At 37.8% G+C, this 17740-nt stretch overlaps 1 protein-coding gene and 1 non-coding gene across 2 annotated transcripts in view; both read right to left on the minus strand.

Moving 5' to 3' along the window:
* Positions 1-824: 824 nt before the first annotated feature.
* LOC118551671 (U4 spliceosomal RNA) lies at positions 825-961 on the minus strand. The gene has a single exon (XR_013447451.1). It is a non-coding gene; the product is annotated as a U4 spliceosomal RNA (small nuclear RNA).
* An 11675-nt stretch (positions 962-12636) lies between these two features.
* Positions 12637-17740, minus strand: part of NXPH2 (neurexophilin 2) — a 112325-nt gene continuing 107221 nt past the window's right edge. Inside the window, exon 2 of the mRNA XM_036117565.2 lies at positions 12637-13567. Coding sequence (XP_035973458.1) covers positions 12824-13567 — 744 coding nt within the window. The 3' untranslated portion in view covers positions 12637-12823. The remainder of the gene's footprint in view (positions 13568-17740) is intronic.

Raw genomic sequence — 17740 nt, forward strand, 5'->3', positions numbered from 1 at the left:
CACAAAATCCTATTGCATACATGTGCCTCATTTTTCTTAACCAGTGTCCTATCTGAAAATCTCAGTTGTTTTAGTATTTCATATTAGTAATGGTGCTCCAGTGAATATCCTTGTTGCTCAGTCTTTGCTCTTATCTATGACTTGCTCCTAAGCAGTCCACTAGCAGGGTCAAAGAATAAGCAAAACCGTAAAGGCTTTGAAGATATTGCCAAATTGCCTTCAGGAAAGGCAGACTATGCATAGTTTTCTTTCCTGTATACCTTTTAACTTGAATATCAAAATCTGTTTTTAAATTTCCAATTTGTTATGTGAAAAAAAATACCTTAGCTTGTATTAATTTGATTAATGATGAGAAAGAAAACTGTTTTCACATACTTATTGTCATTTTTCTTTCTAACCTTCCTCCTGCCATCCCTCTTAAGTTTTTTTCTCCTTCTTCCATCCATCCCTTCCTTCCTGGTCCCTGTTGGCAAGATTACATCATACTGCTTCCATAATAGCCCAGATCACTTACCTCCAGATTTATATTACATGAGAAAAATAAAACCTCTATTTCCTTAAGCCATTATAAGTTGGGTTTTCTATTAGGTGCAGCTGATAATATTCTCTATCCATATTTAATTGTGAAGACCATAATTTGGTTATTGATCTAGAAGAGGTCTTTAGACTTAAAGGGTGTGAATGCCTATTTAATAAGTTTTGTTAATCAATGATACTGTAATAGAGCTATAATGGGACAGATGGTGACTATGCTTGTGGTGAACATAGCATGATGTATAAACTTGTCAAATCATTAAGGTGTATACACCTGAAACTAATGTACCATTGTGTGTCAACTATACTCACATTAAAAAAAAGTATTGTCAAATATTTTTATCTTTTTTGGGGGGTCTGTTTCAATTAGCAATAATCGCGCCTTGGATAAACCTCATTGGCTACGATACTGCTACTGCGCAAAGCTGGGTGGTCTGTTTCAATATGAAAAAATTCAATTATCAATTTTACCAGTCTTTCTTTATGGTTTCTGCCTTGGTGTCATATTTGGGAAGACCTTTAGCACATAATCATTTACTTATATTTTCATTTGAAGCTTGGCTTCATTTTCTGCATTAAAAAACTAGGATGGCATATCCATATTTTCCCCTCCCACACTCACGGCAGACACTGCTAACTGAATGTACCACTCATTCTTTATTTGTCATTTTATTAGCCATTAGACCTATCTGGGCCTCTTCTACCAAACAATAAAGTTTCATGTAGCATAAAACTCATTTGCTATTCTTGATTTATAGTAGTTTATATTGTTAAAAAATCCATTCCTGTAAGCCACCTTAAATAATTTCTTTTTTTTTTTTTTAAAGATTTTATTTATTTATTTGACAGAGAGAGAGATAGCGAGAGCAGGAACACAAGCAGGGGGAGTGGGAGAGGGAGAAGCAGGCTTCCCGCTGAGCAGGGAGCCCGATATGGGGCTCGATCCCAGGACCCTGGGATCATGACCTGAGCCGAAGGCAGACGCTTAACGACTGAGCCACCCAGGCGCCCCAATAATTTCTTGGACAAGTTGGAGCATCAGTAAATTGAGAGATAGACTGATCTACTAGTATATTAACAACATTGGTCAGGCATCACTAAGAGCAGATGACTGCTATTAATATTTCATAGACCAGAAAAGAAACTGAGAAGAAATTTTTTTTTTTAATTGAGTAGCTTCCAGTTTAACAAGAAAGTCAGTACAATTCAAATGATGATATCTCTCAAATGACAAAATCACTCTTCCATCTAAGGGAATCAAAAGCAATTATTTAGACAGACGCATTTTCTTTTGGCCTCTTGCTTCTACTGTATATGCTAGTGTTTGGGTATTCTAAGGCTTTGTGGAGGAGTCTGAACACCTGGGTATTCAGAACCATGCCAAACTTATGGGAGGATATAAAGGGGAGATGAGCCTCTCTGCATAATAGTTCAGAAATAGGAAGCAATGATTCATGAATTAGAAACAGTAAGTACAAACCTTTAGGGAGCAATAAGTTCTTCAGCAGGATTCAAGAAACTAAAACTAAAGGAAACAGTGTCCATGGACCCTAGAAGTAAATTATCAGGATTATGGCATTTGTGAGTCACGGAGATTTTTCTTTGACCTTCAGTTTGGCTCATTCTTTTCCTTCTTCCTCTTGTAACCTACCAACCTCCTATTTAACATACAATATGCTCATGCTTATTAGATTTTCCTTCTTGCTTTTCTTAGAATGGCAAACAAATGGGCAATGTAGTTGTGGATAGACATAAAATGTAAAGGAAATACTTTTTTAAAATATGCATTCTATAGTTATTTTCAAGGTTTAATTTATATTACTGGGTCCTGAAAGGAAATGCCTAGAAAACCTCTAAAAGCTTCTCTCTAGCTAGGATCTGCCACTGTGCTGCTAACCGAAGATGAGTGGCTGGCTGGTCTGATGTTATCGATGGTGATACCACAGCATAAAGTAGGAAGAAATAAATGGGACTGGGCTTCATTGGTTTAACCTCTAGAAGAATCATGGAGCTAAGAAGAGAGGTTGTGGGAGGGGATCAATAGTTGACAAATGAAAAGAGTCTCGGTCAGTTGGAAAGGACATTTATTTTCCCATGACGTAGCAGAATAAATCACTAGTAGAATCCCACATCTCAGGATTGTCTTTTGCAAAATAACGCTCTCTGTTTTTCTTTACCTGAAATCTTTGAGTACTACAGTACAAAGTTTTTTCCTATGTTGAATAATCAGGGAAAATAGAAATAAACCACCTAAATTGATGCTGGAAGGGAAGCAAATCTATCATCACCGTCATTGTCCTGATCAAGTACTTATGTAACATATAAAGTGTGTGGAACAATGCTAGGGATCATGGAATCTGCTTAATACAATGTGATTCCTGTTCCCATCAAGTTGTTTTCCCCCAGTAAGGTAGCTGATAGCCCAGGGGTAACATGTGGTCTCTATGTTCTTTTCTATGGAGAGATTTATCTGAAATCATTATGTTTCTCTCATGTATTCTTTATGTAAGTCAAATTTATCTTTCACATTAAGAGGACTCTTGGTTGCATATAGTATAAATCTATTTGAGCTATTTCTTGGTTTATTCTGCACTTGCCATTCACACTGTCTATCAACCCAAAGTCATTTTGGTTAGTGGTTAGTGGCTGCCATTGTGTTTCTCTATGCTCTGGGATGCTGAGCCCTGGGGACTCATTCTCTTGGACTATCTTGTTGATCGACTTCTGGTTGGGTTCGGCAATGGGAGGCGCTGTCAGATATGAAGGAGGGCAAGAAGAGAGTGAGATCTGGATGTTCATTTCTTCCCTCTGTTCTTCTTTGAGTTGGTAGCTGCATTCTTTTCACCACCACACCCACCAGGCTACACGCAGCCCTTTCTTTACTACTCCAGCTCCGGCTGGCAATCAGCATACTATTTCTTTCCTTATTTCTTTAACCTAATGATGGTGATGGCTTCTAGCTGTTGTGCATCTATCACGATATTTGTCAGCTTTTAATGTGTTAACAAACAATGGCAAAATTACAGCAGCTTATAATGAAAGACTTTGTTTTTTTGCTCATGTAACATGAGGGCTCTGGGTCAGCTGTGGCTCAGATCCTGGGTGTCTTTTCATTCTAGATCCCTGGCTGAAAGGATATGATGTTTTCATGATAAAGGGCAGAAACTCAAGGAAGAGCCCAACCCAAACCCCACAATTACATGTAAAACTTCTGTTTGGCAAAAGTCAAGTCTACTCACATCTGAGTGCCCAAAGCATGTAACTTGACTAAGCTTAAAGTCAAACAAATGGGGACATATGCTTTTCCCACAGGATTCTTAGACTGAGTGATCTCTGTTTTCCGCTGGGACTCTGACTAATACAGTTATCTCTAGGGGGAAAAAAAGGACATTTATTACAATGATATATAGAGTAGACTTACTGAACCCAAAGGCAGAGATTGCAGTCTGCCCTGGAAATAAACCAGAATGAGAGACTTAAGTACTCTCAGGACTTGCCTTTTCTCTTCTCTGTTCCTTTCTGTTTGCTTCTCTCTTTCTCTTTCTATAGGATAACTTCATTTGCTTCTTTACCTGTATGTTAGAAAACATCATGGCCAACAGTCTTTAAGGGTAATATTCCACAATGAACTGTCTCTTGGTCCCAACTCTAAATTCCTAGAGAAGTCTTCTGACTGGCCTAGTAGGCAAAAGATGCTCATTCCCAGTGCTACTGAAACAATCCAATGGGCAAGGTCATATTGTACAAAATAGCTGCTGGGATCCAGCAATGTCACTAGGTCGATTATACCAAAATAAAATTGTTAGGAAAAGAAGGGCTGGCAAGATCATCCACTAGGTGCCCACTACATCTGGACATCATTTTAGTTAAAAGTTTTCCTTTTGTGATGATTATTTTGTTAAATAGCTTTTATTCATTAAATAAAATTAGTTTACTTCTGTTTAGGGCAATATCGAGTCTCTACTTAAAATAAATCTGGGCTTTATATTATGAATATTGTGAAGACAATTATCTCTTGTTTTTAAAATCTTTGATTTTCTTTATACAAGACACTATGTCTACATTTACATTTTTTTCTCAAATACAGAAAGAAAGAATACATCTTAAGTAGACATCTCTCTGCAGACACCTGAGAAGTCCAACTACCAGTCTACCTGCATATACAGTTTTGAGCCTCGTAATAAGGATGTTTTCACTGATACCAGGTAAGTTTGGAGATGGATTTTGAATAAAAAACAATGAAGTCTAATCATTTGCACTGACTTTGGCATATCCACAAGGTATAAAAGTATTGGTAGCAAAAAAAAAAAAAAAAATCATAAAAAAAGTGTTGTGCTTTAAAGTTCTTGTCATCCCTTACTGTTCACAATCTATGTGATACTTACTTTAACCTCAACACCACTATAAGCCAGGCATATAACTTCATTTTGTAGATTAAAAAAAAAAACCCAAGCTCAGAGAGGTTGAGTAATTGGTTCAAGTTCACACAGCTATGTGTGAATTTGCTAGTGGCAAATTCAAGTCATAAATCCAGGTTACGCTAACTCTGAACTCTGTGCTTATTTGTAAAGTATCTAGGATTGTACTGGACCCATAGCAGGCATTGATAGACATTAGCTCTCTTTCTCTGTGAAGACTCTCCCTTCTATAATACTATGATTTGCATGGTTCTTTCAGAAAATGAGTGGGGTGGGACTGTCATAATGACAGGCTCCACTTGCCATGTTAGATGCCACAGGGGCTCTGAGAGTGAGTTGGCTTCCTGGATTCTACTGTGAGTGGGATCCTCTTAATTAAGCTTTGTAATATATTCTTTGACACAGCAAGTTCTGCAGAACTGTTTTATGTTTCAGGGACTAGAATGCTTCTACACTCTATTTGTCATAGGGTAGAAGACAAAAAGAGAGAAGGCAGAGGGCTTCCCATTACATGCTTAGTCCCAGTGTATCCCATTTTTGAGTTCACATTAAGCCACACACTAATTCCTACATGGTTTGTTCAGGAAATGTTCTTAGTGTCTTTTTATTCCAGCCAAGAGTTTTTATAGATAAGATATAATGCTTTATTTATTAATTACCATGCTGGACATAATTACAACTACATAAAAGCTATTCACATATATTCACACATACCCATATATGTGGATAAAGATGAGAAGGAAAATAGAAGAATAGATTTATCAGTGATGGAATTATGGATAACATTTTTAATTTTAAAAATTTGGGTATTTGGAAGTGATTTATGAAATTAAAAAGGAAACAATAGCAAAGAAATGCATCATAATGCTTCAGCTAACCAGAATACACACCAAAGGGAGCATCATGGAAAACTGAAGAAAACATTTGTAATCATTTAAAACACTCCAAAACATATTAATATATCTCTGCCAAGATACACAAATAGTTTATACTATGATTTTCCTCTCGAGATGGGAAAGGCTGGCTATAGAAAAGGGGTAGGAGAGAGGTCTTACACTGTCTACTGTGTCGATAAACTGGGAATTATAAATCCATGTAAGTGGATTACTAACAAAAAATAAAATAGAAAAGAAAACAGACTTCTTCCCTGTCTCAGTGGGTGAAGTAGAATTAGCATGACCCTTAAATTGTTTCATTCTCTTTTAAGAATTTTCCATCACTATTTTATGTGGGTCATTCTTAACACCAATTTTTCAAGTAAATAACTTCCTATGTTATCTTTGAATGCAACTTATCATGTATATACCACTTAAAAGGCTTTATCTGGGCATTGTGGGACATTCAAATTAAGTACAAAATGTAATCTCTGGCTTTCCCAGAAGATTTTCTTTCTAGGACACATGAAGAAGTACAAATAATAAGACAAGCTAAAACTGTGTGTACACAATTATTACTGCAATGCCTAGCATAGACTGAAAGACACAATTTAAACAGATGGAGATCAGAATGGGCTCGAGTCCACAGAGAAGATTTTATGCAGTGTTTGTATTCGTTAGGTCAAGCTGAGGTGCAGTAACAAATCCAGCCTAATAATTCAGTGACTTCAAGGGGGATATATTGGTTTCTTTCTTTTTTTTTCTTTAAAGAATTTATTTATTTATTTATTTGAGAGAGAGAACGTGAGAGAGATAGAGAGAGCGAGCACGCGCACAAGAGGGGGGAGGGTCAGAGAGAGAGGGAGAAGCAGGCTCCCCGCTGAGCAGGGAACCTGACGCGACGTGGGACTGGATCCCAGGCCCCTGAGATCATGACTCAAGCCGAAGATAGACACTTAACCGACTGAGTGAGCCACCCAGGTGCCCCTATATTGGTTTAAGTCTTACGTCGCAGTCCAGGGTGGGCTTTTTGTTAGCTGGGTGGCTCTATTCCATGGTCAGAAGGGCACTCAGACTGGCAGTTGCTTTGCCTCCTTCACTCTTCAGTATCTCAGGACCCTCAGGTCATCTCTCTGAGGCAGCCAAAGGGCAGAGGGCACAGAGACGCCTGAGTGCACTGTTATTTGAGTCTATTCCTGGAATGAGCACATCCCTTCCCTTCCTCCCATATTCCATTAACTGTAGCTCACTGCATGAGAGGCAGGGGCACACAATCTAGCTGGCCAGACACAGACTTGACCTCCTAGTGCAATGGGACAAGGAGGAAGGTCCATTCTGGTGGGCAGCTGACAGTCTCTGTCACAAATGTGGGGAACATGGATATTGGGAAAAATAAAAAAGAATGAATGGCTTTAGCCAGGCAGGAAGGACAATAACAACCATGCTGTTAAACCTCATCAGGCCTCCATTTCTTTATCTAAGAAACAAAACGTATTCCAGATGATTTCTAAAATTGTTTCCAGCTTTTATGTTTCTGTGGTTCTGGGAGCTGGCTAGCATTCAATGGGCATTGCGTTCAGCTGGAGCAATGTGTTCATGTTAGAAACGGTGCACGATAACTCTTGCTTTATGTGGATAGAGTGGGTCTTGACTAATCCTTATATTGCGCTTGAAATTTTTTTAAAAATCAAGTGACAGATATTGATCAAGTAACCACTCTATACCAGCTAGGTGCTGTGGAGGACACAAAAGAGTTAATTCAGTCTTTTTGAGAATAGATTACATACTATTTATGAAGGAGCTGAGCTGGATGAAGAAAGGGGAGGATTAAAAATGAAGCAGAAGGTGGGGCGCCTGGGTGGCTCAGTCATTGGGTGTCTGCTTTCGGCTCGGGTCATGGTCCCAGGGTCCTGGGATCAAGCCCCACATCGGGCTCCCTGCTCTGTGGGAGGCCTGCTTCTCCCTCTTTCACTCCCCCTGCTTGTGTTCCCTCTCTTGCTGCGTCTTTCTGTCAAATAAATAAATAAAATCTTTAAAAAAAAAATGAAGCAGAAGAGGTTACATGCCTAGGATTCCGGACCTCACCATATGGGGTAGGAGATGAAGATAAATATAAAATGACCCTTTACCTTCTATAAGATTTTTGTGAAGAAACACATCTCTAATGAGACCTTGTTTCCCTATGATTTGTCTCTTACAATTGCACATATTACATTTCCATTCATTGAAAGTTCTGATTAATTAAACTGGGGTTAACTGTTTTTACTGCAACTAAAAATGCATGACTCTATTCTCTATTTTATAGACCAATTAATTTAACATTCTTTATAAGGTAAAATTGGACCTTCAAGCAATTAAAGTATTTCACACAATTTACCTAGTTCTATGAAAATATATTTTCAGGTGTTATAATCACTGGAAAATTCTGCCAAATGTGGCGTTTTACTGCTGTTAATTCTTAGCCAGTCATACCTCTAATATATCCCAGGACTCTTATCTTTGGATATAATCGCTCTATCCTGACTTTATTTTTCTATAGTGGTTAGTTTTTAAAAATTTTATGTTCATAGGGAAATTAAAACCCTGACGGTTTTGGAGGGTGAACATTTCATTTGCCTCCTGCATTGTGTCTTGTTATACATTCACTGCAGTTATTTTCGTTTTGTCTTGAATATCAGTTTCAATTACTTTTTTTATGTATCAAAACCTGAGATTAGGAGTCAGGAGACCCTCACTTCAGTTGGGTCTGCTACTGGGCATATTCTTTACTATGATGTGCCTCGGTCTCCTTGTCTGTCAAATGAGGGAGCTGAACTACAAGATAGGCGGGTTGCACTCTCTTTGAAATATTACTCTTCTATATCTTAATATTAGGTTGATCACTTTTTATTTGATTATCAATCTATTACTTTAATTTTTGTTGTTAAAAGGGTCTGTTCCTTTATTTATTCATTTATTTATTTTTTGGGAAGTATTTTCAGAAGCTTACTTGAACCAGCATAACCTAGGATGCTTATTAAGATGCAGATTCCTGGGTGCCTGGGTGGCTCAGTCGGTTAAGCATCTGCCTTCAGCTCAGGTCATGATCCCAGGGTTCTGGAATCGAGCCCCACATCAGGCTCCCTGCTCGGCAGGGAGTTTGCTTCTCCTCTCCCTCTCCCCTTCCTCCCTGCTCGTTCTCTCTCTCCCTCTCAAATAAACATAAAAAAAAATCTTAAAAAAAAAAAAAAGAGGTAGATTCCTATAGTCAATGATATTGTAATAGCATTGCGTGGTGACAGATGGTAGCTACACTCATGGTGAGCATAACATAATGTATAGAGAAGTTGAATCACTATGTTGTACATCTGAAACTAATGTAACATTGTGTGTCAACTATACTTAAAAAAAATTTAAAGGTTAAAAAAAAAGATGTAGATTTTCTATAAAAAGTATATGATCCCTGTAGCACATTCACTAAATCAGACTTTCTAGGGAAATACTTCTCTTAGTTGTTAAATGTATATACAAGTCACATGCAGATCTTGTTAAAAAGGAAAACTCCTAATTCAGTGTGTCGGGGGCTAGGACCTGACATTCTGCATTTCTAACAAGCTTAGAGGTCACACTGCGGATCTGCCCACCGCACTCTGAATAGCAGGGCTCGCTCTGGGAGCTGTTACTGCAGCTCCAATCCAGCAGAACCATGTCTTGAATGAAGACAGAATTAGCCAGATTGTGGAATGTTTAAAATGTAGCAATCATGCCTAAAATGTAGCACCTAGCATCTGAGTCATATAAAGTAAAGAAGAAAGGTGTTGCAGAATGAAGATTAAAGACTATCATGCAATATGTATCAGGTGCTCTTATGGGTGGTCATATCAGAGAACTACATCCTTTGTTGCTGTTATTCTAATCGTGAGAATGTATCCCAATCCAAGTACCGAGCAGTAAGAAGAAAATTGTTCCCTTTTTACTGATTGCTGCTTTGCTGCGTGCTGTCCACAGGCTCTTTCTCTCATTTCCCTTCCATAGATCTTATAGAGTCTGTGGCTGGTGTGATCACATTGTTCTTAGTCATGGAAATATGGTCTCTCTCTTGATTCAGTGTGGTGAGTAAAAAGATTGTTTCTGCTGAGGGTGAAAAGGTCTTCAAACTAGTTTGCTTTCTAGTAAGCAGCAAGCCTGGAGAGCCCCTGGAAAGACGCCCGACATCTCCCTGAAGATTAAATTTCTGCTGTTTTTTTTTTAACTTAAAAATTTTTTTATTGAAGTATAATTGACATGTAACATTATGGTAGTTTCAGGTGTACAATGATTAAATTTTCGTTTTTAAAAGCATCTATTCTTTAACTTTTGAAGAATTCGTAATTGAGTGTAAAGTTAGCTTACATGAATGTCCTTTCCCTCAATTGCAATATTCAAAGGCAAAAATGGTTTTTGTAGAAATGTATGCATTTGCATGTTTAAATGGGATCTGATTTATATTGTGCCAAGTACCATTACTGACAATTATGTAGTCTTTGAAATGAAATTATGACTTAAAAATGTATGTGGCATATGTTCTACTCCAATTAAAAAATATGCCTAGGGAAACTTTCTTTTTTTTTTTAATTCCACAAACCCTGCTAAAATCTAAGAATTGTGTAAACGGTGATCTCCATTTTTACCCTTTGCATGGATATGTTTATATCACTCAACATTTGAACATCAGAGAGTTCTTAATCATATTTCATGTTGTAATAATAATATTAATTAATATCAATCATAATAAAAGCTCACACTCGTAGAGTTCTCACCAGGTGCCAGGCTATATGCCAAGTACTTTATATGAATTATCCTTTTACTCTACATTAACATCTTCATAGCCAAGGTGCTTTGTTTGATATATACATAAGGAAAATCTTTTTTTTTTTTTTTAAAGATTTATTTATTTATTTGAGAGAGCGAGAATGAGAGAGAGAAAGAGTACATGAGAGGGGGGAGGGTTAGAGGGAGAAGCAGGCTCCTTGCCAAGCAGGGAGCCCGATGCGGGACTCGATCCAGGGACTCCAGGATCATGACCTGAGCCGAAGGCAGTTGCTTAACCAACTGAGCCACCCAGGTGCCCCTGATATATACATAAGGAAAATCTTAATGCTCACTTGGTGTTTTACACACATACACAAAAAACCCTTGTGAGAATGAAACCAAGAAGAGTCTTAGAAAAAAACACCCTGAAGTCATGTGACAGATTTAGCAAATTCCTTTTATTTACATAGAAATGTGTACACATACTTTCTCTGTACACAGAAAATTCCAAGTATATATACATATATGGTTCCCACATATTTTACAATAAATAGTATTTTAATCCTGTTTCTAGATGAAAATAAAAAGATGCCTTAAAATATTTCACACCAACCACAAAATTACAAAAGCACCTATGAACTCAGAGCAAAAACTGCAAGCCTGTGCTACCACACACTAAGCCTAGTACATTTTTTACAAAAGACAAAATCAAACACTGTACAGAGATCACCAGTAAACAGAAAGGAATGGAGATGCAGAATAGAGCTGTTGGCTCTTCAAACAGTGTAGTAAGAGCATTTTTGTTGGTTAGACTGGTCTTCTTTTAGTTTAATGTTTTACTTCAACTGATATTTTACAAATAAGGGGGCAAAAGTGAACACCTACTGTAAAAACAGTAACCACTCCTTGAGTCTTAAGAGTTCTAGAAACCTTATTAATGGCCAGCCAGACCCTCTTTCTGTGCTGATGCAAAGATCATCCAGTTCTACGTCACAGGATGCCTGTTCACCGCCCCCCCCCCCCAACCCCCTCCAGAGAAGATGATAAGGACTCCAACTGTGAAGCCACATTAATTTGGAAGTGATTTCAAAAGCCTGGTGAGTCAGGTATCTTGGTTGTTAGCACTTAATAATCAGTCATGTTTAAATATACTCTTTATTTCCACATAGAATTTGATCCCTCACTCAAAGAATTAACTAAACGCAAAGAGGATTTAATCTGGGAGGCTAGAAATAAGGAAACCATTATCCTGGAATTTTGTCAGGCCACTTCCAATTTTTTCCCCCCTGTCCTTGCCTAGGGAAGAATCACTTTCTCTCAATTTCAGAGATGTTCTCTGTGTGTATATAAACTCACATTATCAAATGAATAGAATGAGGTTACAGGTTATAGGGTAGAATACAGATCTTACGGTATTTTTGGCAATCTCACGGCATTGAATTTGGCAAAAGAATCTAAAAGCATCATGATCTTCATGATTGCGGGACTGACTTAAAATATATCCAGATTCGCTTTCCCAATGCGTCAATATTACTACTCGGATGAGAATCCTAAAGATGGTGACCCACACAGGGCTAAGTGTCTAAGTCACGCCCCAGCCTCACTCAGGTAACAATGTGTTTAGTTCGACTGTGGCACTGCAACTGCGCACATGAGTTTTGAAACAAATTTACCCCTTCATCTCTCATATCAATAACAGCACAGATGTGGGGGGAGAGACAGCGATAAAAAAAGAATTTGATGGCAGAAATGTGATTCATCTATCAAATGCAATCTTTTCAGTTACTTTACTGAATCTGCTATTTTTAAGGTAACCTTCCAAAACATATTTCAAAGCCAGGCTCATTTCAAGAGCAATGTTTATCACATGCATAATTTGGTTCTTTCTCATTACATGTTGCTAGCATTGATGCTGCTTTTAGAGAAACAACAATATTTCTAGGACTTAGCCATCCTACATGAAAGAGATGGCTTCACACACAGTTTGACTTTTTGGATTAAGGTACAATCGAAACAAACACATTTCACATTTAAAGGTGTTTCTTTCTCTTTTTCTTTCTTTTCTTTCTTTTTTTTTTTTCTTTTTTTAAATTTGAAAACCTAATAGGGAACTAAGGTTCACTGCCAGAAACAAAAGGGATCCTTTACCATGAAGAGTTGGGTTTGGTTCTTGGTCATTCTAATTAAATATATATTCACCTCTCATTTATATCACTGTGGAAAGATTCAGCCAGAAGATAAATATGGAGTCTCACTATGGTAATTGTAGTCAGGACAGACTTTTTGCACAAGTTTATAATCAACACTGTAAAAGGCAATGTAAATGCAAATGACCTTGAAGGGTTTGGAGCACAACCAAGACACATGGCTCTGAGTCTGCTCCTGGTAGCAGATCTTCGATGGGTCAAAGTTGCACAGGGCAGTCTTCTTCGCCCGATCTGTTTTTTCATATTCAATGCGACAATTGAAAGATTTGGATTCCTTGGTCTCCAAGGTAGACTGCGGGGAAACTTCAAATTCCACTACTTTGGAGGGGGGTACCAAACTCACTGAAACATTGCCTAGGCCTGTGGAATTATGTCGGAAATAAACACTGAAGGTTCCATTTCCATGGTCAACAATTTTCCCTGTGATGAGGAGGTTGAGTTTAACAGTTTTAATGTTGGAATGGAAGTCACCCCACCCAAACATCTTCTTAAATTTTCCCGTCTTTACTATTGGCCTCCGTTTAGTTCTTGCCAATGGCTCCTGAACCTCCGTGACATTGGCCAGCCAATCCCAAAAGTTTTCCATGCTGTCCGCATACGCCAAGTGTCCAGGCTTTGGGACTGGAGACTGTTTAACAAACAGGCGCAGAGGATTGATGATCCTTGAGTGCACCACGTTTCCGACCAATGTCCCGGGAGCATCTTTGTCTTCCCAGTCCAGCCCCTCTGTGGCATGCACCACCTTCTTACTGTCACAAAATAGCTGTTTGAAAAGAAGAAAGAGAAATAAATTTGAGTTTAGGCTTTGAGCACACATTTTAAAACCAAAGCACAGGAGAAGTGCTTGCAGTATTACTTCAATTCTTGATAAATAGCATTTCACACACACAGCTGGCCTCAACAGTGTAACAAGATGAGCATCTATTCAAGCAGTGTAAAATCGTGAGTGCAAAATTCAAATTAGGAAGAAAATATTGCCTTGTAATGGGTTGATGTGGTTTTAGTCCCTGTTTCCTAATCTTTACAATACTATCATTCCAGATTGGAGGAAGTAATATATTTTGGTATCTCATTTGATAAAAATATTCAATTTGTGAGGTCTTCTCTTTCAGGTAGAAGACAACTCCAGAATGCTGAAGGTTTCTACCAAGAAGCTAGAAACCATCTGAATGTAAAATATTGGTAAGTCTCTTAAGTATACTTGGAAATAGTATTATTATATTCAAAGGCTTATGTCAAATAATTTCACGGCTTTTGATATAACTCCATCTCAAACTCTGTAACAAAAAGAGGAGTGCGAATAGTAATAGAAAGTTCTACAAAAGTTTTAGTTGAAAAAACATAATTTCAAATTTTGTGGTCCTTACAGAAACAGAAACAAATCGGAAACATCTATTTTGAATTAATAACAGACTATAGATTATCCAATAAATTTTATTACAACAGAATTATATACACTGAAAGAATTGCTAAGAAAGAATACAAATGTTTTATGGATTCCACAGAATGTGGTTCGGATCACACCCACTGAACCATAGTACTTTATCTGCATCTGATGTTTCTTTTTATTCTTTCTGTAGTGTAAGAGTCCTCGTAACTTCTAAAAATCATTTAGTTAAGCCAATATTGATTTTGAGGGACAGAATCATTATATATGAAACTGTTGCCTGGAGTGAATATTTATGGATGAGTTATAAAATCCGGAAAATAGAGGTTTCTAGTGAAAACACAGATAGCCTCTTATCTCTAATGGCACAAACCACTCTGGTAATGATTCTCCAGAAAACTGTCAGCATGATGAAAAGGATGAGAGAGAAGTGAAGCTGTATTTATGAACTGTTTCCCCAACCCTTCCAAACTTGGCAAAGCACCTGGTACAACTTGTCTCAGATTATTACAAAAATTATTGCTTTCAATCCAATTTTTGAGAAAAAAAAGAAGACAGCTTGGATTATAAATATTGCACTCGAACATATGGTAGAGCTTAATGACATGAGGTTATCTTCCATAGATCCATGGACAAACGTTTAGGAGTTTAAGTTCTAATACAGCTTTGTGACAACCGTTTTCACCTATACCTCATCCCTAAGACGACGTTAGAGTCAGGAACCAAGGACTTCGATGTATCTGCGGGTTTTTTCTTTTTGTGTACTTTGGGCGGGGAGATGGGGGTGGGGTGGGGTACATAATATATATTTGCCTCTGATTAATTTCCTGAAGGCTCTTCTTAATGCCTAGTATTTTTAAAATTTTTTTCCCCTTAAATTACTAAGATTTGGCAGAAGGGCAAATTGAAATGATGCATTGTCTTACTATTTTGAGAACCTAAATCTGTATCCACCTTCTTAGGGGTTTAGGTATCCTGAGTTGATACTTCTTTCTTCTGCTGATGTCGAAAGGTGAGTATATTCACCAGGAAAGGAAGAATCCTTACTCTGGATTTCTGGCTCAAAATATTCTGGGTATTTTTGACACTGTAACTAGCTTCCTGATTTTGAATAGTCTTTTTTTGTTTTTTTTTAAAGATTTTATTTATTTATTTGAGAGAAAGAGAGAGACAGCATGGGGGGAGGGGCAGAGGGAGAAGGAGAAGCAGACTCCCCGCTGAGCAGGGGGCCTGAGGTGGGGCTTGATCCCTGGACCCTGGGATCATAACCCAAGCCGAAGGCAGACACTTAACTGACGGAGCCACCCAGACGCCCCTGATTTTGAATACTCTTAATTACAATGTGCAAATCTCATTCAAATTCTTTGGTACTAGCCCATGGGGTTCAGTGCTGGCTTCAATTATGACTTGAGTTTCTTAAGAACTGACTGATGAAGTCTGGTCCAACTGACATGGCCAGTCTCTCCCCAGTAAGACGTCCAAGGACACACGGGCAGATAAGAAACCCCTTGCTGATCAAGGTCTAATTTCTCTTTTCTGTGGTTGTGATTCTTGTTGCCCCGAGTCTGCTATCTATTTTCCATCCATTTCCAGTATTTCATGAGATGTGCCTTGCTTGGTCCATGCTGACAGACATACCTTCCACTTGCTGAAAAGCTCATCCACAAGAACCTTACTTCATGATCTCTACTCCTCGACTTGGTACAACTTGCAAACTTCTTTCCTCACTCCTGCCTTCCTTCCACTCCGGCATTTTCCCCTTCTAAATTGTTTTTTAAAAAAATCTCAGATCTTACCCTTATACACAGTGCTGCCGATCAATGCTTTATTAGCAGGACTAAGACCTATTTTCCATTCAAAAATATTTTTTTGCTCAGAAGTATGAGAACATTCTTTGTTCCCAGCAGCAACATGATCTCCCCCTGCCCCCCAAAAATGTTTGTTTTACATTATACATTTTCCTGAATTTTTTCTACCTGGATCATTTTTCCTCATTTAGTGCTTGGCCTGATTTTCTCCTAACTTTTCCATTATTGAAAACCTATAAACAGTGAACCCATCATTCAATGACAAATAAGTTTGCAAGTTAACTGGTATTGGCCTTTTACTCATTGTAGATGCCATTATGAGACAGATGTTAGAAATCCTCTTATCTCTGGGACTTCTGCTGAGCTGGTTCTGAGATTACTCAATGATAATAACAAAAACAAGAAGAATAATACTAAATGATTGTTTATTGAATGTTAAAGAAATATGAAGACTTTCTTTGTAGTAATTTATGTCATAACAATTTGACCCAAACATACGTGACTACCCTAAGAAATTAAAGTGTAAAAAAAAAAAAAAATTTTTATCAAACATAACTTAGATGCAATTATTTGCTTTTAGAAAGGCTCTTCAACTCTTCAGAAAAGATTTTCCATATGAGAATTTAAAATGTAATCTGATTTCTAAAAAATATATTCTAACACAATACTCTACTTGTTCAAACCCGTTCAAGGAGCTCTTGATTTTAAGGTAGGCTTATATAAAAAATAGTAAAATTTAACTAATAGCACAGACCTATAATTGGTCCCTGCTCTAAGGAAAATACTAACAGTATTTTATTTATTTTATTCTATTATTATTATTATTTTTAAAGATTTTATTTATTTATTTGACAGAAAGAGAGAGTACAAGTAGGCAGAGTGGTAGGCAAAAGGAGAGGGAGAAGCAGGCTCCCCACTGAGCAGGGAGCCCGATGTGGGGCTCAATCCCAGGACCTTGGGATCATGACCTGAGCCCAAGGCAGACGCTTAACCGACTGAGCCACCCAGGTGCCCCAGTTTTTTAGATAATAGACATTTTTAGATAAAAAGTAGATGTACATATATTTTAATTTTTTGCTTTGCCCTAGATCATCACATTTCTAACTTACTTTGACAACAATATTAAACAAGTTGAGAAAAGCTGTGTATAAGTTCATCTGTTTATTATTTTATTTTTTTAAAGATTTTATTTATTTATTTGAGAAAGAGAGAGAGTATGAGGGGGGGAGGAGGCAGAGGAACAAGCAGACTCCCCACTGAGCAGGGAGCCCAAAGCAGGGTTTAATCCCAAAACCCTGAGATCATGACCTGAACTGAAGTCAGACGTTTAACCAACTGAGCCACCCAGGCACCCCTCCCTGTTTATTACTTTAAAATACATGACAGTTATCATGAATACTGATTTCCAAATCTAAACCCGAATCTCAGAAAGTTATCAGATAATGAGAAGAGTGTAATTAAATGGGTAAATATTTTGCTAATTGTCCTAAAAAAGCTGACAATTATACCTCCTCTCCCAACTCACTCTCCCTTTGGTTTAACTTGTTCAGACTTCCCCCTGGAATATTTTGTTATGATGACTGCATCACTGCTCAGAGGGTACCCTCTCCTAGACCAGGTCTGCAAAGATGGTTGTATGATCTAAGTCCCCAAGGCTCATGCTTAACCTCAAAGACCTAATCAGGGATGACTAGGGGTTGGATGACCTATAACCCTGCTCCACACTCATCCCTACACTCCC

The sequence above is a fragment of the Halichoerus grypus genome, chromosome 4 (genome assembly GCF_964656455.1).
Source record: "Halichoerus grypus chromosome 4, mHalGry1.hap1.1, whole genome shotgun sequence".
NCBI classification, from domain to species: domain Eukaryota; kingdom Metazoa; phylum Chordata; class Mammalia; order Carnivora; family Phocidae; genus Halichoerus; species Halichoerus grypus.